The 26,160-nt window shown below is 31.7% G+C and overlaps 1 protein-coding gene and 1 long non-coding RNA gene across 11 annotated transcripts in view; one reads left to right on the forward strand and one right to left on the reverse strand.

The window, feature by feature from the left end:
- LOC113515685 (poly(rC)-binding protein 3) overlaps positions 1 to 24,732 on the forward strand; it is a 213,219-nt gene extending 188,487 nt beyond the window's left edge. For 2 of the 10 annotated variants that reach the window (XM_052893433.1, XM_052893434.1), the window contains exons 5-15: positions 1,323 to 1,540; positions 5,294 to 5,350; positions 6,153 to 6,269; positions 6,708 to 6,860; positions 7,917 to 8,024; positions 8,505 to 8,624; positions 10,213 to 10,317; positions 12,141 to 12,234; positions 13,062 to 13,189; positions 13,540 to 13,694; positions 14,292 to 17,445. In XM_052893433.1, coding sequence (XP_052749393.1) covers positions 1,460 to 1,540; positions 5,294 to 5,350; positions 6,153 to 6,269; positions 6,708 to 6,860; positions 7,917 to 8,024; positions 8,505 to 8,624; positions 10,213 to 10,317; positions 12,141 to 12,234; positions 13,062 to 13,189; positions 13,540 to 13,694; positions 14,292 to 14,598 — 1,425 coding nt within the window. In that variant the 5' untranslated portion in view covers positions 1,323 to 1,459 and the 3' untranslated portion in view covers positions 14,599 to 17,445. Of the gene's footprint in view, positions 1 to 728; positions 930 to 985; positions 1,139 to 1,322; positions 1,541 to 4,584; positions 4,678 to 5,293; positions 5,351 to 6,152; positions 6,270 to 6,707; positions 6,861 to 7,916; positions 8,025 to 8,504; positions 8,625 to 10,212; positions 10,318 to 12,140; positions 12,235 to 13,061; positions 13,190 to 13,539; positions 13,695 to 14,291; positions 17,446 to 19,071 lie in introns of those variants that run through there. The other 8 variants (XM_052893436.1, XM_052893432.1, XM_052893439.1 and 5 more) reach the window with 8 other exon arrangements.
- LOC128200328 (uncharacterized) lies at positions 1,562 to 3,511 on the reverse strand. The gene is made up of 3 exons (XR_008252684.1): positions 3,352 to 3,511; positions 2,862 to 2,992; positions 1,562 to 2,765 (listed from the first exon to the last, which is right to left on the reverse strand). It is a non-coding gene; the product is annotated as an uncharacterized LOC128200328 (long non-coding RNA).
- Positions 24,733 to 26,160: the final 1,428 nt, after the last annotated feature.

The following is a 26,160-nucleotide window of genomic DNA, read 5'->3' on the forward strand; positions in this document are numbered from 1 at the left end:
GGTGGCTCAGGACCGTTCCTTATAGCAGTTTATGGGTAAGACCTATGTTCAGCAGTGGTCAGATAACGGCTGAGATGGTGATGATGATGAATATCATTTAAATAGTATTAATTTAATATATATATACTAGCCGTTTCCCGCGGCGTGGCCCGCTTCTAACTATGTAGATCCCATATATCATTCCCTTTGGAACTCTTCATGAATCCGGTCTGATATTATATTATATATTTAAATAATAATTATAAATTCAGCCAATTCAACTGATCGGTTATTTTATAGCATTTCATATGTGACTCTATAGTTTGATATAACTTTTTTATTTATGAACCGATTGAAGTAAAACAAACACTAAATGTTAAGTGGATCAAACCGAAAGGCATTAGTGAAACCGTATTCAAATCGGTTTCTAAGATTAGCGCGCACAAACGTACAGACAAACAGACAAAAATTCTAAAAATCATTGCTTTGAGTTTTATTGCGTTCATAAAGCCCCCTTTCATATTAACAAGTTTACAAAGAAAATAATTTTGTTACTTTCTTAGTTGCAAATATTTATTATTCCCGCCTGCAGGCAATGTATCTAAGTCTTCCTAAGTTGGTAGTAAGTTTTGTGTACTAAGTTATATCTAATTCTGCTTTACCGATAATACACATGTCACTGTCTATGCTTTCTCTTGTCAAATGTCAGATTATTTTATAGTTCTGCACACTACCACCAGAGGTGCCACGGTCGGTGCTTATGTCTGCTGTGTCTGTGCATTTTGACATTTGCAAGCTTCATACCGACGCGTCACCGTCGGATTTTATTTAATTTTATAATTATAAAGCGACAAAGAAAATTGTGATAAGTGTGATTTTTATATAGATCTTCGTGATAATAATAGTTATAAGATTGTTATGTTATTGTTGCACAGTGGAAACTAAACGAGGTAAGAAAACTGCGATGGTTCTGTGTAGAAAGAAGTTGTTTGGGATTTGCGGGATCGATAACCCGGTCGGCTAGCCATGAGGCGCCACGCTGAGGTTATGTCGCGAGTAGCGAACAGGTATTGGATTATCGGAGTTCAAGTAACGGTGTCGACAGCCGGAGCAAGCCGTCTCGCATTACATCTGCACAATCCGGTCGCTCCTAAGACCAGTTAGTTTATAATAGCGTTTAGATCCTCATTTACCGCCCTCATTCCGTTACGCTTACCACCGAACGCTAATGTAAATAAATATTCGGTAATCAGCTTCGCTTTAAAAGGAGTGATCATGTCCCAAACCTTTAGTGAGCTCAACACCTCTTGACAATCCTTCTGAGATGTTCGCCTGTTTTCCAGCTTACCCTGCCTGCAGTGCGTGCCACGAGCCCCAGAGTCCCAGCCATTAGATTGAGTGGAGTGTCCCCTGTGTCCAACCACACGTAGCCCCGTACGCAGCCAAAATTCCGCGAGACACAACGGACACCTCCTCCAGCATGGATCTGGAGAAAACCCCCAACCTCCACGAGGAAGACTCCAAAGTTACCCTCACTATCAGACTGATTATGCAGGGGAAGGTAAGAGAAAAACACTTTGTATTCAATGTGGAAATTGGCATTTGTTTAAATTTATTTATGACATTAACCTGTGAAAGTGTACACATTACCTTCTTCTAAATTCCACTCATTGTGTGTAGTGAATCAGTCATTGTCTATTTATTTTTATTTAAAGCTTTGAATATTTCATTCATTAAAATTAGATGCATGATCTCTTTTTATATCATACTTTACAAGAAAAATATTGTTCAGTACAGATTTCTGTCTGCTATTAAATTCTAGGCCTTCAATCTACAGGATGTCTAATAGTTGATTGCAAAAGGAAAACTCATAATTGTTTTTATTCTACAATAAAAGTCATTTTGTTCAAATTAATATTAATTAAGACAGGAATTAATTCTGTGAATTAATATAAAATAGTTCTTTATTTATTTATTCTTTAGTACAAGATATGTGTACGAGGCAGACTTAATGCAATTTATTCTCACCTAGTCGAATTTAGGGAAGTGTTAAAATGCTCGAATGTGTATGTAATCATACTGTACATTGCTTCTAAAAAGACTGCTATGTATTTATATTATTCATTAAATAATGTATTAAAATTAGTTCAAAAGTAAAAACATTTCTATTATCCTAAGGTTATCTTGAAAAGAGTGCTTTCAGCAATAACATTACCTTATTTTACTTATACAAGGGTATATCTTATTGTTTACTACATTCTATAATGCAAACAAAATTATATTCATTCATTAATATTATAAAACATATATACTAAAACAAGTTAATTTGTTGTTAGTTGAAATAAAATTCTTTATCTATTTATCAATCCACTTGGCTAACATCATATTATAGCCTGTTTCAAATGACTAATAAAAATGTAACTAAATAATTACAAAAACACTGATGAAATTAAATTGGTAACTAATCTTTGTCTGCTACTGCTTACTCCATGGGAAAGTGCTCAGAAGAACTTGATTCCCTCACCTTCCACTTTCCGATTTCACACCATGAAGACTATTCATATATGGTAGATCACCTGTGCTCACATACAAATAAGTTTGCCAACTTTTACATGACTTCCTGTGGCCTGTTTCCATCATCCTGTAACTTTGCATCCTTTAAATGTAGAGTAAAAAAGCACTTAGTTATCCCAAATAATGCAACCAAACACTGAAAGTGGTTTCTCTTTTTGTTTAGTCATATTCGTGGATGATGTCTGTGTTTGTTCAAAATGGTGTGCTTGCATCTATAATAAAAAGAAAACATTTTTTTTTATTTGTACTGCTATTATCAGTAGTAGATTTGTTTATTTATATTTTCATTATGTTCTTTTGAAACAGACCTATAGTGACTAATCTTCTCCTTATGGGGGGAGATTCATTTCCAACATTGATACTTCAATATGTTGTCATGATCAACAACACAATAATTTATAGTAAATATTATTGTAAAAAATAAACATTGGACAAACAGCTGAAATGATAATAATGTTTTAAAAACATTATACACCTAATAGAACTAATACTATATAAAACTTATTTCATTAATGATTTGGGTGTAGGTATAAAGTGACTTAAAAGAATGTGGCAAAGACATTGTTATCTATTATTTTTTTTACAAATTTAATTAATTGCATGTTGCAGTTTGAAATCCTTTTGTTGCATTCACTTACATTTTAAAATTCAATATAAACAGAATGCTAAAGGTACAAATCCTACTCATACTTATCTTTTTATCTGTTATTATTATTAATTACATGACACTCATTTTTCCAGTATCATATAGTAATTATAAGTACTTATATTATTATAATATCAAATTTTCCTGTGTACCTATATAGCACTGTGAAAGAACCTTTTTTATTTTATACTTTGCTATCTGCATTTATCATAGCCAAAGTGGCTTGATCTTGTTTGCTTTTTTTTACACAGTAGTGGTATTTTTCTGTACTGTTTGTCAGCAGTAGTCATTAATATCCCTGTTTTATACAAAAACACAAATAATCAGTGAAACTATAAATGTTTCTCATTTAATTAATTAAAAACCAATAAACATGTAAATGAAACAAAAATAATACACGGATTTCCCCCTCTATTTTAGTAAAGTTATAGGTTTGTTCAAAAATAGTAACTGCTATTTATGAAAGAGTTGAGTCTGTTTAAAAGTATGGTAATCTAATATGACTTTGGAATTTAAATCTTGTTAAGAAGCAAGCATTTCTATGGATTCTTAGCAGAAGATCCTGTTTGTTACCCATATAGGTTTGCTTTAACTACACTTACATTATTGCTTTCAAAATAAAAACAACAGTCTCATTATTTTAGCAGCTATATGTAAAACCACAATAGCAATTCACATCATTATTTGAACATTGTTGAGTCAGTCTATCATTTCCATGTTTGAACAAATGCTATCAGTTATTGAGCTCAATAAAATTAGAGTACTGTGTATTATATAAATTATAATAAATACATGAATATTTTTTATAATATGAATACAGATATGCATGGTGAAATTCTTGCTACTATTACTTTATGTCAGCATCAATTTTATTTTAAATTGCATTGCCCAATAGTAAACTAATTTAGCACACCTAGATGTGTCGAGATTGGTCTGTCATGCAAGACATATTGATATTATCATAGTATGTCTACAGTCTTACCTATAAGTACTTTTAATTGGCCATAATCCAATACAAAGTACATCTGGCATCGCGCCAGTTATCGGCACTCGCTGTGTTCATCAAACTGTCGATTTATTTCATTTTCTAATTGAAATAATATGGGATACATATGTTTTCTTGTGCAGTATGCGGACATAATTTATAGTTATATTTCTTTGGAGATAATTATAGTTTTACTGATGTTAATAATTGCTTTATTAGGTACATTATAGTACCTATCTGTATAAATGTATATTACATGATAATAAAAGTATATTTAGATAATACAGTCATTTCAATTGTCAATACAATGTTGTTTATTTATTTCAAAGTAGGTACCTAAACAATATTTTGTACATAAACCTATTTTACTCATTGTGCAATTAGTCATCAATAGGGTGAAAGTGAAGATAATTGGTTAGTCAAATCGAAGTCCAGTAAAAATACTAATTTAGTAAAACAGTGTTCATTGTATATGCATGGTGTTTCTTGTCTGGTATGTCTGATAATGTATTGTATATCTAAAATGAAATTACGTAATTAATCAACTTTATTTTATTACAAATTATCACTCTATCTATAATTGAATTTAATTGTGCAGTATTGTCTTATATATACTTAGCAATTTTTATCTTGTATATAAAATTTGTATTATACTCAAAATTACACACAATTAACAACCATTAGAAATTACAAACTATAGTTCTTTGAACCCAGCCTTCTTAACTTTCGTCATCTATCGGCTCTATTTTAGTCGTGTTTAAGCATACCGTAACACTACAATGCAACTGCATTGCTCTCATACTATAGGAGTCAACATGCTACGTTGCCAGGAACACCTATGCTATAGCCACTCTAAAACCGTCTTGACGCGAGCCCAATGCATGTCGACTGCAAAGAAAAGTTTGATGCTGTAACTATTATTGGCTACCAGACAGGAACTCTTTTGTGCTATAAATCTTGGAGCGGTGCATTAATTACAGTTGTATTCATTGCACAATACTTGCCAATGTAGTCCCAGTCACAAGGGTTTATTTTCGTAGGGCAATTTAGTTTAACTGTTATGTAGGTCCGATTAGTTTGTTAAAGATTGTTTTTTCTATGATTTACAGGAAGTTGGCAGTATTATTGGAAAAAAAGGAGAGATTGTTAAAAGATTTAGAGAAGAGGTAAGATATTATTATAGATATTATTTAGAATTTTTAGAAAAAATTGATATATTTTTTATAATATGAAATGTAACACTAAGTTTATAGGAACTGAATTCTATATAAATCAAACACCCAGCATGTTGTTTCTATATTATTAAAACCATAACAAATGTACATTATTTTACATAAGTAACATTATTATGATCAGTAACGATTTTCAATAACAATACAAATGTTTTGGAGTCGTGAATAAATTTTAATGTTATATAAATAAATCTTATGGAAAGGCTAGATGTCATGTACTATAGGGAGGTCAAAGACATGGCCTGTAATAGAGTTGATGGAGGAGAATACATGAATAAATTATCTCGACAAGAAGCTCTTAAATAAAAAAAAAATCAATATGCCTCAATTTTCAACCAACTTTAAAAAGGAGGGTCTTAATTCGTTTGTATATTTTTTTATTAATATTTGTTACCTTATAACTCTGTCAGTTGTAAACCGATTTGTATTTTTTTTTTTTTTATCTGAAAGGGTATCCTTATAGTTTCTTAGGAATTTTATAAAAAGTCGGTACTTTTTAAATCAAAATAACTGGGTTTACCACGATCGATGTCGGTTTTCTTATTTGTAGAACGCAATATATTATTATAACATTTAAGTTGGAATGTTTATAATGTAAACTTTATATGGAAATGAACATATTAATGATTTTAAAGTCTTGTAAAGCAAAACGTAAAACTTGTCACCGATTTTTTTTTATGGAGTATGGTATCTTTTGAAAAAAAATATGTACACATGTATTAAATTTTGATTTCAGTCAGGAGCCAAAATCAACATATCCGATGGATCATGTCCAGAACGCATTGTTACTGTCACAGGCAATACAAGTGCTATATTCAAGGCATTTACACTCATATGTAAAAAATTTGAAGAGGTAAGCAATATATCGTAATTATTTTAATTTATAGTTTAATGTCGAACCTAAAGTGATTCAATTTTTGTTCAAAACATATCAATACAAATAATTATTATATATTTTTTTTATTTATCACTTGTAACAAATAACTTATATTGTATGCATGTAATGTAATGGATAAAAAACTTAAAATTAGTTCCTGTTATCTGAACTGAAGGTGGCAGACCAATTTATTTATGTATTTACAAACATTACAGCTTCTATATCACTGTTGGTGATGAAGTTTTGTGATTTGATACCTATTTTTTTAAAGAACAGCTGTGATAACCATTAGTATTCTTCACGTCAAAAACCTACTGTTACATTATCCATCAAGTGGCCTATGACTTATCTTATTTTTATTCATAGTAGTATGAAAAATTTCATCAGTATAAAAATTGCTAATTACTTTGGCAGTGGTGCTCTCAATTCAATGAAGGCGGCGGTGGCGGGTCTCGCGCCCCCATCACACTGCGACTCATCGTTCCAGCCTCGCAGTGTGGCTCGCTCATCGGCAAAGGTGGCTCCAAAATCAAAGAAATACGAGACGTCACTGGAGCTAATATACAAGTTTGTATCATAAACTATTTTTACTAACATTATGTGAAAGAGTGTTCGTATTCCTCTTGTCGTGTTAATAGCTCAATTAATCATTTTGAAATTTTGTGTAAATATAGTATTTGTAATGAAGAACGTTGGCTACTATTTATCCCGTTCCATCACCATTTTTTTATTTAATGATCTAAAGAATAACTGCTATATATACAGCAATATACACATATTAAAATTATAACAATTTTAAAATTCATAAATTTTAACTGTAAACCATTTTTTAATTTTGTTTTTTTTTTTTTCGCTTCCATTATACGCTACTTTTGCGGTCGGTTTGGCCATAATCATGGCTTTGGTTAGCGGACAACTAGCGTGTAACGGAGTGAATAGTGATTTCTAAACGTCAACCAGATTTGTTGGTGTTTGAAATTAAACTTTCAATTCAACTTCAATTGATTTAAATTTCAATGTCCATCGTGTTAGATAAAGAAATTGAATGTCGTTACTTATCAATAGAAACTTCGTTTTTATAATAGATTGAGCGTATCATTAACCGTAAAGCATTTCTAATATCATTCCGTAACTAGAAAAAGGGAAAGCAAAACCTATCGTGTTAATGGGCGCCTTAATTATAATAGTTATAATTAAGAAACTTTTAGTATTTTATATCTTATAATAATAGTATTTGTATCAACTACGCCTTAATAGCCTTCATCATTAAATGAACGAGTTATCACATGCATTCTAAATCTCGAGATACCTATTATCATATAGATTGATTGTATCGTCATAATTTTATTTTCATCTAGACTAGATGACAATGATTATGTACGTCGACAGATTTCCTTCACGGCTACAGCATCGATTCTATTACTGAAAAATAAAATATTAGTGGGTCCATGCACAGAGAGGACAGGCGAGCACAGTACCACTATAGTTTATTACAGACCATTGATGATTGGTATTTTAATTAATCTCTTTTAGCATTAAGTTCCGAGAGATGTACCAATTCAAAGTCCATCGTATTTCTCATACATTTGCGTAATAACACATTGTATTCAATTTTATTTTCAGGTTGCAAGTGAAATGCTTCCAAACTCAACTGAAAGAGCTGTGACAATAAGCGGGACTTGCGACGCGATCACGCAGTGCATTTATCACATTTGCTGTGTCATGCTAGAGGTAAAAATGTCATTCAACAATACAAACTGATCTGTCATAATAATTGTTCACTGGACAGTATATAATTTAAGACTGTTTCAACATTATAAATTTTAATTGTTGTAGTGTCATGCCAAATCCTTCATAAAATAAAATAATAAAATAAAATGCCTAATAAAATGTTATTTCATGAGCTGCAAAGAGTAATTTCTCTCAGTACATAACTGACCTCCAGAGCTACTTGTGTAAAAGGTATTAGCATAAAAATGAAAAGCCTTTTACATGTATTGCTTAAACTCGTGTGTTGATCATGCGCGAATGCGACATACAAATACTAAAAATAGATGTCTATTGTTTTACATGGGTTTATAAGCCAATTAGAAACGATTGACATCAGAGAACGCCACCCTCACACAAGTAGCCGTAGTGAAAATATGCAAGTGCTACGAAGATATAAAAAATATGATAATTTTTCAAGCTGAAATACTGATATTGTTTCAGAGCCCACCAAAAGGAGCTACTATTCCATACAGACCGAAACCAAATGTTGCTGGTCCTGTTATCTTAGCTGGTGGACAAGCTTACACTATTCAAGGAAATTACGCAGTACCTGCTCAGGATGTGAGTATAGGAAACTATATGTACAATTTATTATAATGTTTTTATTTTCAGTCAAAAATACATGTAACAGACTACTTACTATTTTCTGTCTATTACACAATAAAGATAAAAAAAAGAATTATAAATTGTTTAACTTTTGTAGGAGTACAAATTGACAATCCTAACTTGAAAAAAGTAAATCTAACGTCAACTGTCATAACCGTTCTCTTTCATGATTAGATAATTTTATTAAAGTTACTATTTAAGTACGTTAGTGTTGTATACATTAAATTTCGTGTTCTGACATATAACAAAATATATAATCTTCTTGATTTAACCTTAACATTGAATATAGCATATTTCTATTATTGTCACTATAGGACAATTTCACATAGTGTTATGCCGGATACAGTTTAGTGCAATGTAAAATGAAATGTAAAGAATTTTACGTCCACATTAATGCAATGTATCGTTAAAGATAGCACTCTTTGTAGCAAATACCTATAGACTAGGACTCTTATATTTGCGACTACATAGTATCACATGCAATTTACGGGACATTAGTATAGATAGCTAATTCAGAAAAACGCTTGTGCACGCAACGTACATGACATGTGTCAGACTAACAACGTGTGGAGTGAGGAATATTGATGATGACGGGTCGTGTTCGATGTAGATAGACGGGAACAGATATACGAAGGGCTTTGTAGCGATACTACAATTAGTCCACGTTTGTAACAAACATGCAATGAAGGACAGAATGATGCATTTCGTGTTACATTGCACCGGTCTGCACGCGGCATTAGATACACCATGTTATCACGCCAATCATACAACGTCTAGAGGCTTTATACCGAGCTTTACACATATTATGATGTATGTAAAAACTGTTTCTTTTTTAATAACCGTTTATAACTATATCTATGTCGTAATAAATATCGTTAAAATAACGTATTTCGCAATATGAAACAATAGCGAAGCGCTACTACATCTAATGGAAGACTTATTAGTTTACATTTAGGGTAATTTAATGAATTTTTTTTTTCATACTTTTTTTATTTAATTAACAATTTTGATGTCTTCTTTTTATTAATTATTTCGATAAGACATTTCGGGTTTATTAAATTAATTATGTCAAGCATAATAAAACAGATAATACAAACATAATATACACGAAGTGGTGATGCACCGTGACGTGAAGTGCTGCAGTCGAGGGGAGCTAAAAGTTTGTACAATCTGATATGTATTTCGTGAAATCTTTGTATATGACGGCTGCTCTGCATAATCGCCTAGATAAATATGCGTATCTGTCGTTTTATTGTTATAGATCGCTATAGATGATAAATTTTAGGTTTCTAAGTAGTTTCATTAAAAAAATATGACATTTCGTATTATAATATTTTTAATTAAGCTATCAAAAAGTTTGTACAACAAGCACAGTACTTCCAAAATAGGTAAATTATAAATTATACTAACATAATAATTGAAAAATAAATGGTCATATATTGCCATTTAATTCTTGGAGTCTAAAAGATACTAACTTTAAAATGGCCGAACGCTGTGACCGGGGCCGGGCTTAGGGATATAATGTGTGGGGGCGCGTTGGCAGGCGGTGTGCGCGCCCGTATTCCCCCTGCTGGAGGTGAAGCCGCCCCTGGTGGGCGCACTGCCGCCGCACCATTTGCTGCCGCCGCCGCTGCACGAACACCACCTTGTGAGTCTCTCGCGACCCGCTCACACCCGACCTCATAGAGACACCTGTCTGGCCCCGCTCGCCCCCCTCGATACATCTCTGTATATTTCTATCATTTGTACTACTTCCAACATGTTTCTTTCTACTTTTTATCTCAGTAGATAGTCGTTTTTGTATCTTCTTAATAGATACGTTTGTTCCAAAGGAATATGTTTGTTAATACTCATTTTGGTCCGTAGATAAAATAAATAAAAAAATCGCTAATATTTTTTTTTATAAAGAAACAACCTGTAAATAATTAACGTTGATTGAGAAAAAAAGAATCTAAAATATCATTAATAAACGCAAACAGAATTTTTCCAACATTTGATCTAAGAAGTTTTGATAGAATATGGTCAGGAATGATAAAGTATCCTTTTAACACAAAGGATATGGTCTACCAAATTTCGTCAAAACCTTTTAATCATGATTGGCTAACAAATGTCTTTTTAATCTTTCACATTTACTACATGGACTGTATAATTATTACTTAGGACAAGTACTTAGATATTGAATACGCAGTTGTAAAAAATCTAAATTTTTCTCTATGAGGTCGCGTGAAATAAGGGTGTTATGTGATTGGTGCTGCCCCAGAATCCTATCAATATGGTTTGGTTGTGTGGTGTCGAATCCCTTCTGTAGCAAACATGAACTATTAACATTGTGTAGTAAATAAATAGACCTAGATAACGGTGATGTGGAGTGTAGGAATGAAGTATATTTATTTTGCGCTGTTCTTTATACCCCTGGCTTGAGATTCTTTAATATTCTTTATTACTTGCACGTACTGTCCCCTTTCGATAGTATGTTGGAACCCCAGTATGATAATCCGTATGTTTTGATCCATAGCATTAGAATTTCGTATTAATTTTAGCACATATAAATGTAATATGACATAATGTGTATTAGCAAAACACATTGAAGCTTTATCTGTTTGTTTTCTGGCATTGCCGAGATACAAGCCTTTTCAATGACATACTCTACTAAATTTTCCGTACACGCAAGCTACGACGGTACCAAAGGTATATTACCACCCATATTTGCACCTCTCCTTATTTTGCCTTGTCTCTTTCCAACAATTTGTGTACAATTTAATTTTTTTTTTTTAATTTTTCGATTAATATCAAATTAACCATGGAATCGCATGGCTTAACGTGAAAAGAGAACAGTTTACTAGAGTTCAGTGAATATTTGCCTACTCCTGTATTACAGAAGGTGCATATTTAAATGGGCAGCACCACTCGAGAACTCACAATGTGGATTGAATTTTTTTTTCGTAATGACTTAGAAAGTTCGCAAATATAACATGAACGTATATATCTGGATTGCATTTCCTAAGTACGTTTATGCATATACAACTAAGGTAAATGCGTTAAAAGTGACGTCATATCTTTGAGTATATTTATATGTTTTAAAATTAATCATACTGTGGAATATTGCGAATTTTCTAAGAAACACTAATAATTACTTTCTAAAATCTAGTTTCTACCCAGGTTACCCTATCCAGCGATCCCATCCCGGCTATGTCAGAGAAGACGAAAACAAGCAGCTGGAGCTATGATTTATTTATAAAATTCTCAAAATTTGTCAATTATCGTGTTCTGTTTCGTATAGATTGGCTATGTTATATTTGATCATGATGTTACTTCTAGCGTGACCGCGCTAAAACTAACATCTGCAAATATATGTAAAATTAATCTAAATGTACATTCCTGAAGTAAAAACTATTTTCATTACAGACTATAATAACCTGATGTGGTCTTAAACTTTGAATTTAGTGTATTAGCAGTGTATTTTTATTTCAGATGGGAGGACTAGCAAAATCCCCATTGGCTGGCTTAGCGGCATTAGGACTCGGTGGACTGGGGCCAGCTAATACTGGCGGACTCAATCCTGCAGGTATTTTTTTACACCAATATACCCTTACTAAAAAATTACTTACATTATATTATTTTTAAATTTTCTTCAATAAAATGAAGATTTCTTTACTAAATCCTTATTATAGCTGTCTTAGTTTGTTCACATAATTTAAATGTAAAATAAAAAACCACGATATGGTCTACATGCGTACTAAATTTAATTCAGTCATTTAAACATGATTGAGAAACAAATATCCAAATCTTTTCAAACTTTCTCATTTATGTTACTGTGAAAAAAAAAAACTAGTTGTAACCCTCGATTTTGACAGCATGAATTAGGGTAAAATATACTATGTACCAATTCAACATATTGTGATTCGTCTATGTACCATATTATATTCAAATTTGTTTGAATATTTAAGCATAACTAATTAACAAATGTCCAAATATGTATATAAACTTTTACATTAAGATTTTTTATGTAAGTAGCATAAGACTAATATAATGATGTCTGCACTACTTATAATAATAATAATAATAATATTTCTTTATTTATAGATTACAAAGATCCATTCTTGTTAGTAACAATTGACTTAAACTATGTTAGTAGAAAAAAAAAATACAAAATTTATTTTATGGCCCCTATAATAATTTTGACCCACAATGAGAGGATCGGGCTAACGTATTTATTACACAATGCCCTCAGAATGCTGTTACTGCTGCCACGCAATCGGTATAAAAGAGATGCGATCTTATGGATAAATTATGCACATATTATTTGGCCAGTCATAGGACTAAATACAAATGCCTAAATTAATCATAATATATATCTAAGTTGTGGATTGTAAACGTCTTTACTATGGTCAGCAGCCCTGGCTGCGCTGGCAGGCTCGCAGCTTCGCAGCTCCAATCAGGCGCGCAACCAACCTGCCTCCAACCAACAGTCTCACGAGATGACCGTGCCGAACGAACTCATCGGTTGCATCATCGGCAAGGTAACTAATTTTTTATTGAATTGTACATTCTATTATTCCAAGTTACACAAGTTACAGTTATAGTTCCAAGTCACCTCGCAAATACTTAAAACTATTCTTTTTGGCAATAAAAAAGTCGAAAGTACGATTAATTAATAGTGTTAAATACAATATTTCATTGAGGATACGTTCTGATTTCCTTTTATATTATCCAAATTCTATATATATATACTGAAAAAGTAGTTAGTCTTAAATAACAGAAACAGATTTACAAAAACGAAATACCATTATCAATAATTATATTTTTCTACTATTATTATTATTATTTCTATTATATTTTTTGTTACTCTTAACGTTATGTGTACTATTAGGGAGGCACAAAAATTGCTGAGATCCGTCAGATCTCTGGCGCCATGATCCGGATATCTAACTGCGAGGAGAGGGAAGGCGGAAGCACCGACCGAACTATCACAATCTCTGGCAACCCCGACTCTGTTGCTCTCGCTCAATATCTTATCAATATGAGGTAAGTGCAATTAATCTTATAATAAAATAATTGAAGTTCCTCTCCGAACACTTCCATCCGAAAGCCCGACGGAGAATTATTTTCTTGCCTATTCTTGCCCCATTTATGATCACGCCTAGTCCACCTATGAGAATCGATTTATTTGAAATCCCACGATCATCCTCTGATTTATCTTCACCTTTTATTGGGTCGTTTCGAAGTTGGTTCGTTAGTTTATATTTAGCTCTCTAATGTTTATCGAAATTGTCAAAAAAAATCTCACAATTTTGACAGCATTGTGTAAAAATAATATAAAACGCATTTATAGCGCTAAAAATAATAATATGCAGATATTATGATGGTGATCATAATCATCATTTCAATGCCCACTGCTGAAGATGAGCAGGGTCTATTCGATACTTATACATATATTACTTGCTTTTTCCGTAACTAAGATTAAGCAATAATAATTAAGTATCCGTCAGCAATAATAACATCTGTTCAAAGCAATTCCACGTTCTTAGTAGAGCTCCGCGTAACAAATCTGAATGTCGTATCCCCTTCGAATCGGCCCGACGTGTCGCCTGACCCTTTACAACTCCTGTCCCGCTCCCGCAGTGTGGAGCTACAGAAGGCGAATCTGGAGGGTAGCACATCGAGCGGCACCGGAGGTTCCTCAGCCGCCAGCCCTCTGGCCTCCGCCATCCCCCTCGCGCAGCTGCTCAGCAAGACCGGGGCGTTGGGCGCGCTCAACTCCCTGTCCGCACTGGGCGGACTGTCCGACCTGCTCAGCGGCGGCAACGCCTCCCAACCGGTCCAGACCACCGGGGTCCACCGGAACCATAAGTCGTTTAACCAGCGCAGGCAGGACGACGACACACCCACCAAAACGTCCAAAGAACGAAACAAATACAACCCGTACTAAACAGTTGCGATCGCCCGCCGGTCGTTCGGACAGCGACTTTACGTGCGATCGGAGCGCGCACCTCGTATTTGGACTGAACTTTTCCAAAGAACTTGAACGACCGCCGAGCTTACTTCACATTCGGGTTTCGGTCAATAGTATATTTTGTTAATAGGAGATCGGGCTATCAAGACGTAGATTTTTTTATAATTCAGTAAGTGAAAGTAAATTATTTCTTGACTACCTTGGAATTAAATCACTTATAATCTCGTAACTTTCTTGTTGCTTCGAAAATCATGTACCGATCGGTATCAATTATTATTTAACGATATAGGTATACATAATATCGCATTTAAATATTAGCATCGCACAAGGTATACGTACAGGGATTATAATCATTAACGAAATGTTGACTTGGATTATGTGAATGTAATTCATAACTATATAAATCATATACGTCGCATAATATATCTACATAGAATATATTTATGTAAGACCTCAGTTAGCTACTCATTTGATTCAAGGTTACGTTAATGATTATTCTAGTATACCTATTAAAATTATCAAAAGATTTAATACATTATTAATATTAATTTTTAAAGCAATCATTTTATATTTTGGGATAGTTTCGTTTCATAATGTACAAGTATATTCATTATGTACGTTAACTGGAAAGTTCAACAGCAATATTGTTTTGTTGATTTTTTTTTTTCTTAAATATTCTGGTTATTTCTATAAATATTTATACAAATTTATTTTACTAACAAAGATAAATGAAATCTAATCGTACATAATAATTTTGTCGATTCAACATTTTAAAATAATGTGCTTTATTATAATCGAGCGATGGAGTAATGTTTACTTGCAATTTACTTTTCTAGGAAAAATCATGTTATTTGAAAAAATATGATTACTTTAAAATAATACTGATGCTAAAAGAAAATTAAATCTTTTCTGTGAAACATGACAAAAAGTGATACCACCAAAAGTCACTCTTGGCTAAACAACACTTTGTTTTTCCATTATAAACATATAAAAAAGAATAATAATACTTAAGTAATTTTATTTATTTAATTCTAATAAAAAAATAATCATAAATATAAAGACATTTACAAAATTTGTACGACAAAATTGTTAGTACGTTTAATAAAAATTTAAATTGAACAAAACATTTGTTATGTGATGACTAAAGACGACTAAATTGTAAAATAAATACGACTAATAACTAGGGATCGTGACAATAGTAGGAGATACGTAGAAGCTTAAACGCTGTAGTATATACAGAGAGCTTCGCGTTTAGAATACATATAAATTTACCGATCATAGAGTTTTATAATGTTACTGCAAATATAAAATATATTTCTTGGCAGTTTTAGACAGCACCCCCACATATTCCTAGTAGTAGCCTAGTTTTTCATAACACGATATCCTAGGCTTGAGAACCAGGTAATTGGTTTGATTGTGTGGTACTTATTATGACTTATTTGAATCACAACGAACAAGCAATGCCCATAGTAAAACAATCTAATGATAAATTAATCTGTAAAATAAAAACACTTCCGTGCACGTACGTCCACGATATAGTCGCGAAAAGTTATAACAAACAATAGTTGGCAACCTGTTGGCAGGCAAGGGCTACTTAGTGGCAAAGTGAATTAAAGGCGGACTGCACTTGTCCATAAATTGGATAACCGATCCCTATATTTGTGTATGCGTAAACATACACATAAAAATGCGAAAACGTGTTTGAAAAATGAGGAAAAATAATAAGCTTACACCGGAATTTCAAAGAAGACAAGTAAGAAGGTGTAATCAATAAAATAAAAATTTCCATTTACAAAAGAAACCTCAGGCCGTTGGTTGGCCGGCCCTTGCGACCGTTGGTATAAGCGATTTTATTCAATGCCCATTTCTTCAATCTACCATAATGGCATGCCTGTGCCAAGTCAGTTTTGAAAGAATACAAAATGAAGTGCACTTATGTATGTACTTCATTTTTTTATAGTTATTGTTATAAATAAACTTTCATGATCGGTACATTTATGTGTCTGTTAAAATTGAAATACAGGGTGTCTAAAGAAAACATCAAGCTGTACTTCAAGGCATTAGTTATCAATATACAAGGTTAGTTATAAAGTGTATACTAAGCCGAAACTCTGTGATAGTATTTATAAAACTGAACAACTTTCTCCAAGGAACAAATTCGAAATCTCAGAACAATAATTTTCGAAATTCCAAGTCCAGTTATTATACCGATTTAGTGCGAGATATAAATTTTATCTTTTATTTTGTATAATCTTTTAAGGGCAAATTATTAATTTTTTTTTATACTGCCACTGGGTTTCAACATGTCTGAAAGGCTAATACCCTTTACGACTAACTTGTATGTGTAGATATATGAAGACTGTTACTTATGAACTGTTTTGCAGCGTCCTTTCTGTATACATATATACAGTAATATTTCTTTTATTTTTTACTATGTAGATTTTTATTGTCATCTTCATTGTTTATTTTAAAAAAAAAAGACTTCAATACGATGATTTTTAATTGTAATAACATGACGTCGTCGCCGATTCCAAACAGTCTAATAATTATTTTACAATCTATATAATTTACTTCTATATTGGCCCATAATTTTTTTTTTTTATTAAAGTAGCTCTTGTTTAACAAAATCTTCAATTGTATCTATTTCATTTACGTTGGCATAATATAATTATAAAATTCTATATTTTTATAATTATATTCCTTTAATTCGGGAAAAAATCAAAGTATTTGATGAAGTATTGTTTGATGACCATTGACGACTCTGTATATAAATTTTTAAATGAAATATTAAATTAGATTGTAATGTCACAGACTTATATTGTGGTAAGTGTAAGTGTAAATGTAGTGGTTACTTTAACCAATATTTTGTTTCGTTCTAGCAATTTTAAGAATTAGTCTTTTTGCAATGTTTCAAATTTTATAACATTGACAATGTTTGAGAGACATGAGATCGATTATTTGATTAGAATATTTCGACAAATATTATTTTTAAGAAACTTCAAAATGGAGGAAAATTCTCAATTCGACGATATTTTTTACACAATGTCCCCGCCAATTCTGAACCGATTTTGATCATTCCTTTGCAATTTAATATGGTTTATTCCAGTGATCTCGTATAATTTGTCACGATTGACGTAACTGTTTTTGATGTACTTATTTAGGACCAGTAATACATTTTATTTGTAATTTATTCATAATATTTAATATACGTAAAATATAAATCAAACGTTATGGAGAAACATGGTTTCTATCCAAAATATAATTGTCTGAAAATTTTAACTGAAGGATTTAAACTGTGATCTAATTTAAAAATCGCTTTCATGTTCTCTAAAATGTATCACTCTGTATGAATATTTGTCATTCATAGGATTCACGGTAGAATTAGTTTAAAATTTTATAAGGCATATTGATGATGTAAAGGCAAAATTATTGTATTAGAATATAGCGACATAGTTGACTTACCGGTCTATATACCCCTGAACTGCAGGCTTGATGAATAGTATGTAGATCTGTCCTATGATGTAATTGATAGGTTATTCTAAACAAGTATAGGTTTTATTTTTACTCTAGCATCATCTAAATAATTTATTCTTCGACATTCTTCTCTATTTTTAGACGATAAAAAAATAGATACGTATTGTGCTATTTGACTTTTTTCTGGGGTTAGACTTCTATTACAATAATTTGCCTGTACATAAAAAAAAATAGATTAATGCGAATTTGAAAATCGAGGTCCAATACGTTTCTTACTTGTAGTTCCATCGGGAACATAATACGTAGGTATTATTTGGCTGCCAATTGTCATTTATTTGTAAAAAAAAATCATGTTAATTTTAAGATAAATAGACATTTTCGTATCATTTCAGGAATTATATTACTCGCTAGAATCATTAAGTAAAAGTGTATTGTTTTAAAGTGCATAATAAAATAATAATAATATAGAATGTTTTTCATTATACCAATGAAAAAATACTAATATGTTTCTCTTGTGTATAAACGTTAAGTGCAGGTTAATATCGTAAAATAAAATGGTCCGAAACATAACGCCTCCTACTCAAGAACCCACGCCATTATCCTGTCTACCCAGGCACCAATATATATTCCCGTGTTACCTGAAACGCTGAACTTTGGTCAATCGAGTACCTACATCCTACAGCTCACTGGATCATCCAATATCCTGGTAAGATGTTTCCTTTACATTTTAATTTTTATCCTAGTTGTCCACAGGGCTCACTGTGATTCACATCACATTAAATATATTAAACATTTAATTACGTTCACCTACAATTATTTCCTCATTACTCCATTTCCATACAATCCATAAGGTAACATAATATTTTTTTTATGTTCAATACATTCTGTAAGGTTGTGAGAATGAAACCTAAATCTTAGTTTGTACTAGAACGAAACTGTGTCACGGGTAATGGAAGCAAGTGTCAAATGTTGCAGGATCACTATGGAGACGGCCGGACTCCAGCTGCCGGGCTATCACTACATCGCTCCGAACCACATCGTGAAGGCACCGATCCATTGAATGGGGCTCCGCGGCCAGAACTCCAGTGTTGCGTACAAAATGTATAACACTGATCGCGCCTTCTTCATGCAGCCGCAATACGGGACTCTGGCTCCGATATATTTCTTCAAGTGAATATCGAGACCAAAACAATCTCAACGAGATGGGAAGCAATTGGCAAATCATTAGATATCGTGCTGAACGTATGTTTACATTTGTTACGAGTTTATAAGTATTTTAGATATTCTTATATTTATCCTCCACTGTATTTAATTGATTGGTATAGGATGTATCGGCGGTGTAATAGTTTAATCGAGAGAATATGACGGATATTAAATGAAGTATCGCGGATATTGTAATGATGGAAATTCAAAATGACTGACATTTTAAAATAGTCTCTCAATCGGTGAGCGGTGAACGGCCGCCGATTACACAAAACGTTTATTTTAAATAGCGATCGATCAAATATTTATATTTTGTCTTCGTTCACCGTTCACGGGTTATAAATGTAACTTATAACAGGAACAGGAGTTAGCTAAGCTGATCGAATTTACTATGGATTTAAGCGGTCGAGTTATTCAATTTAATCTATTGGACTTATTTTCCGTTATGATCAGTACTGACCACAAATAAATAAAATGTTCAAAATATGTTTAATCGAGAGTCGGCGTACAGTAGATTTTAGACGCGTTACAATCGACCTCGGACCCGCTGACGTAGCGTAGTGTTAGATTAGAGAACAGAGTGAGAGGGTTAAAGACAATATTTGTAAATAAAATAATCGTAATAACCTGGAAAAATAGGTGTTACAGTAATAGTTGCATCGCTATGACGCGGCGCGGCGATACGAAACCGATGGGATCAAATCCTTTAAGAATCTTACATTAAAAGAGGAGACAGAGGCGAGATGACATTTCATTTAAATCGTCTATAATCACAAAAAAAAGACGTTAGATGTATAAAAAAATAGTGTTGCTAAATGTGATAGTCTTCTAATTTATTTTACATGGAACTATTAAGATCTCTAACATATACACAGTGTGTACATCGGCTACTGGAAATTTTATGTCGAATAATTAATATTGGTCTAGGGATCAAAGCCAAAGATTGTTGAAGTTTGTTTAACATTAATAATGTTGTGGATTTATGCTAAATTATTCTGAGATGTAGTTAATGTTTAGTGATATAAAGTAGAACAGGTTAATTTAAATTAATTTATCACCCTCTCCGGACTGCTCATTATACTTAGTCTTAGAACAAAAATATAGATAGTCCTGTGGTAATCGACATATTTCCAAAAAACTTAAAAAAAATCTAGGTTAAAGTAGAATAAGATAACTATAGGACCACTGTATTAAATGCTTTCCATTTCACGTAATTTGCATGAAACAACTAGGTGCCACGACACGAACAAAATCACAGTGCCAAAGTAACTTTCGTTATATGAAGCATAATATTTTATGCAGTGTAAAATTAAAAACAAATATTCTTGATTAATAATAATGTGTCAAGTTAATAGCAAATACAGAACATAATATCTTTAATCCACTGATTGATGGTTAATTTGCACCCTAGGTATAAGACTCACAATTAGAAATATAATGACAAAATAGTCTCTAAACATATCCTTTTACATATTTTCCCCAAGTCTTCCCCTTCAGTATTTCAATAAATTTAAAAATAATTAATGAATGATTGTGCCAAAGTTGTGTCTAAATTTATGCATGAATTTGTGCGAGGCAGCATGAAAACGTTTATGGTTATAATATGTTGTCGACATTGTTGACGTATGCTAGTCAAATTGTTCTGAAAATAAAGACAAAATAATTAAATTTTATATAATTATATGCTAGTCAAAATTTTAATTTCAATCGGTATTTTTATGTTTGTACAAAAATGACAAAGATTATTTATTTTCGTTTGTATGTGTAAAAGTTTTAAATATTTTTGTGTGGTCTCGCTTAAAGTAAATTAGCAATAAAATTTTGATAAAATCAATTATTTATAGTCTAATAAATTGCAATTAAGACAATGTATAGAGCTTTGTAAATTAAGTACCACACAGGTATAAATAAAATTAGTCTCTACAAATATCTATAAAGAGATAAATTTGAAAATGTAGAAGTTAACTAAAGAGAAGAGATTTCATAGCTGTGATTAAAGTTGGAGGAGCACTTTTGTGCGAACTGCTACGTCAGGTAGATGCTATAAATTGATTACGGCGTAGATACGCAGGTAGTGGTTATAGTGCACGCTTGTTAGATAATTATGAGCCAAAAGCGGGGAAGTGCGCGCTATAAGTACGAGTAGCGAGTGAAAGAACAAAGTTATATTTTGTATTGCGTGCGGCGAAGGCAATTGTAACGCAAGTACTTTATCTGAGAAGTATTAGTTCATTGGTGTTGTCATTACATTATATATTTAGTACAATGCAATTTTATATACTATAGTAAATATATATACATATTAATTTCATGTGTAGGTATTATGTTCAATTATAATAATCACAGCAATCATTAACATAATCTTTATTATACTTAGAATAGAATTATATTGTGGTTCATTATTGTTACTGTTATTTTGATTTGCTCAATTTTCTCAATGTTTACATAAGCTAGGCTTCGAAATATTATTTACTTTGTTTTGTTGGTCTGTATAAGTCTTATTAAATCTTAGAATGTATTAGTGACTGTCTTCATATTTTTCTTGTATTTTACACTCACGTTCGCAGTCCAAAAAGGTATTCACATCTTCAGCAAAAAAAGAAAAAAAAAAACAGACTGTGGTTGCGATGTGAAATATTAAAAATATTAATGTGTGTTTATAGTGCACATGAACATTCACCAATATGTAAAATATACACATGTTACTATAATATACTTATTTAAACTTTAATCACAGTCTGGGCAGCAAAATCGACACATGTATGTTAGCAGTGGATCACTCAAATTACGAGTGCTATAAATAACTTAACACTAAAACGGTTAATAAAAAGAAAAGTTCTCGAGTATTATATATTGCAAACTTTGTTTAAAGAAACAGTTACGATCTGTTTAAAAAAATGCGTCAAATAATTATTAAAGATATTTCGTTATCAATAATAATTTATATGATTTTTTAGCTTGATTTACACTCATTCTTATATCAATTAGTAAAACGTCAAACGATCTGACTGTAACTACTATTTTATAACGGCCCCTAACTAGTGAGCCAATTGAATCTCACTTTAATCTTTGAATTATCACTGAACTTCTATATTTATACATAATTTAAGACGATTTTTAAATACCTTTGCTTACTAAAAAAATATATTTATTAAATTCGTACCTACAAATACGTATTAATTGATCAGAAAATAAATATCCTTGTCTAGTGGATATGTTTGAAATATATCCCATAATTAATTAAAACAAAGCAGATACTGCTTAAAAATTGTAGTTAACAATTTGTTTTTAATGACCAAAACCTGGTACTTATTCTGGTCGCAAGTGATATTTTCAACAGACCAGAATTAAAAAAAAATCTATATTTTAATTTAATAAAATTATTATGTAATTAGTTATTTATCTCAAGTGACAAACTGTTATTAAATTCATAAAATTACAGTGTTACTCTTTGAAATAACAAATGACGCTATCAGTTTTATTTCTCATTGTTATTTAATATTTTTCGCATTAAAATATATGTTTACCGGTATATATGTACCTACTAACTGTAGAGTATTTTGACACAAGTAAAAGGTGCCTTTTGTTCTCACGTTACTCTTGATTTGATTATAACAGAGGAGTAATGATTTTTAGTGACGCGTTATGAATTTATATTAGCCTTTATTGACAGGGTCAGACTGCGTTGTATAATAGTGTAATTAAATTCAATTTTAGCAAATATGAATAAATGTAATAGTGAATTTTTTTTAGAATTTTTCGTGTTAGCACCTGAATTTGAGATAGATACTTAGTGCACCATTTTCGAAAATCCCTAATGTTGAATTGTGTGGCTAATAAGATATGTTCAAATTAACATCGTGTAAAGGTACCTACTTACTCGTATTTCGAAAGATGTTTTATAAAATATGTGGCCCCATTTCTAGTGGGTTTTACTCATGAAAATATAAGTATGTCATATATTATGCAAATATTTTGCTATCCACGTAATTAAAAATGTATATATCCACATACAGGTTTGAGACGATTGGGTAAAAAGGGTTGTGTAATTTGTTATGCATATACAATATTCATTATATTCTTCGCTTCGATCCTAATAACTACACAAAGTAATTATATCTACAAGATGAACGTCTTATTAAACTGTAGTAATACCAGGGTAAATATGTAACTCATAATTATGTTCACTTTACACGATTCGTACCTATGTATAGTTCAAAACAGTGTATTTCAAATGCTTAAAGTTCAGTAACAGTACAATAAAATGCATGTGTTATAATATATAATATAAATATAATTATTATTCTATTTATGTTCGAATATGAACATCATATCACGTTAAGGCATAGTCTACTCTACAGTGTAAACGAGGGTGCCGGTTACTTTATAATTTTTAATACATTGGCTAATATTTGTCTTCTATTTTCCGTCGCATATATTTAATGTAGGCTATGCCATCTTACTCTGTTTTCAGTAATCATCTAGTGTTAATATTAATAGTAATTATTGACTGAGTATAGATAAGAATTTAAATATCAAAAAGGCAAAATCTTATTTCACTGCTGCAATTTCAATGAGCATTTAATTTTTTATTCAATTTTATGAATATACTCATGCTAAAAAGTCAACAACATTGTTAGTTTTCATTTATTGTTGCCATATTTGAAAATGCTCAAATTATTTGAACCGCCCCGCAAAGGCAATTGAGCATTTTTAATTAAGTTTTTTTAATACATAATTTGTATGTTATATCATCAGAATAGTTTAATCGTGAAAAAAATGCTTCATGAATAGTTTAATTCAATTTCATAAAAACTATATGTTTTTGAACGCGATTAATATAAGCATGTGCGCTTGAATTATCCTCAGATAGCACAGATTTAATTTAACGGTCAATGCAAACTGATGGTGTAGTGAACAACATGATTCATTGTCACTAAAGTTGACTTTAGGCTATACAACCGATGAAAGTTACATAAACAATACTTGGAATTACGTAACGACGTGGCGGCAAAAGACAAGGCGTCACTTTCGCCGCCACGTCGGCGGCTCTTTGTTTCTCTAGTTTGTCAGTTTACATTGACCCTAATAAAGCTATACTTACATATAGAATATCGTTTTTAAGTACTTAATTTATCGTCTATATAGGCAAAGTAATTTGGATCATCCATGAAATGTGACACATGCTTGTATAAACCAAAAACAAAAGGAATATCTTACGTTTCCGATTATGATAAATACATGTTTCACTGTTCATATCTTTCAAAATATCACTGTAATTGTCAACATATCTAATTTTGTGAATTGAATTGATTAATGTTAATGAATTATAAATGTTGTATTTACGGTTACAGTATACTGTCATTGAAGTTCATTTCTATATAATTAATGTTTGTTTTCATTATGTTACTTCAATAAAGTGTGTAAATAAAACGTGACTTTAATTATTGAAGGACGCGACTTACTAATCTTTTTTATTAGATACGTGTTTTCCATTGGGTAAGTTATTTAACAAACTAGCGGCCCGTCCCGCCTTCGCAGGGGTGGACATTTTTACATTTTAAAAAGTGGCCTTTAAGGCTGCGCACGCGACAATTCCCTTCACTGCTCTGCTCCTATTGATCGTAGCGTGATGAAAAGTATACTATAACCTGCCCAGGAGTATGAAGAATAATTGTACCAAGTTTCGTTAAAATCCGTCGAGTAGTTTTTGTTTCTATAACGAACATACAGACAGACAAAAATTTTACTGATTGCATTTTTGGCATCAGTATCGATTGACCTCTCTACAGATTTATTATAAGTATAGATGAAAATGACTGGTGGTTACACGAAGTAGCTACTATTGAGGGATAACAAATGAACGTGAATCAGTTTAGTTAATTCTTCATAACGAACTTACTTATTTGGGTATAAATAGGACTAACTAGGTATTTTTTTTTGTAAAAAAATTATTGTACAAACTTGTTTATAGGCGACGGTTACCACTTTCCATCAGATGGGCCGTCAGCTTGTTTGCCATTCTAAGTTGTATAAAAAAAAAAAAAACTTACTATTTTTTTTTTTATAACATAAAGGTATATTTACTAATATCTTAGAACACGGTGTCATTTAGTGACACCTATCCTATTCTATCCGACTTTTAAACCAAAGAATCGTTTTGTATTTTGCGCCAATTTCACTCCCTACTAACTTAAGTGATGAGAAATACCGTTAACAGACTAGTTACTACTTACTAGACAGTTAAATTTATAATTCGAATCATAGTAGGTTCATCTAGCTGCTACATAAAATTTGTGTTCAGCGCAATTTAGGCATATTGTGTATTAAGGGTTAAAGTTATGAATATTTTACTTGTTAAATTAAAACAGTTCTCGACATAGCTTCTATCACAAATTTTAATTTTTATATTTATTTATTCAATTTTAACTAATTTGCTGTGAATCCATTTAAAAACCGTACGATAACCATCGTTACATATTATTTGCACATATTTACACAAAACAATAGATAGGAATAACACTGTGACCAGGGACATAATAATTCCTGAACTGTGATGCTGAAAAATATCTATTTCTTATACGTCGCCATTCCTTGGAACTAAGTACTGTAAATACTGCACTATAAATTGCTTGACGATAGCAATACGAAACTGTCGCCAAGAAGGTATATTTAATACAAACTTTTCTAGTGATTCGGTACTTTTTTTTAATTAGTCTTTAATGAGTACCTATAGATAGGTAAGTTAAACATTTGTTTCAATTCTCACAGTTGTTATTCTAAACGCAAATCGGAAACCGCTTGTTTGTTACGGCCATCGATACCTATTACGAAATTACTAACTACACGGTACTTTAAAAA

Source organism: Galleria mellonella, unplaced genomic scaffold (genome assembly GCF_026898425.1).
Source record: "Galleria mellonella isolate WM207_F2 unplaced genomic scaffold, CSIRO_AGI_GalMel_v1 utg173, whole genome shotgun sequence".
Classification (NCBI taxonomy): Eukaryota; Metazoa; Arthropoda; class Insecta; order Lepidoptera; family Pyralidae; genus Galleria; species Galleria mellonella.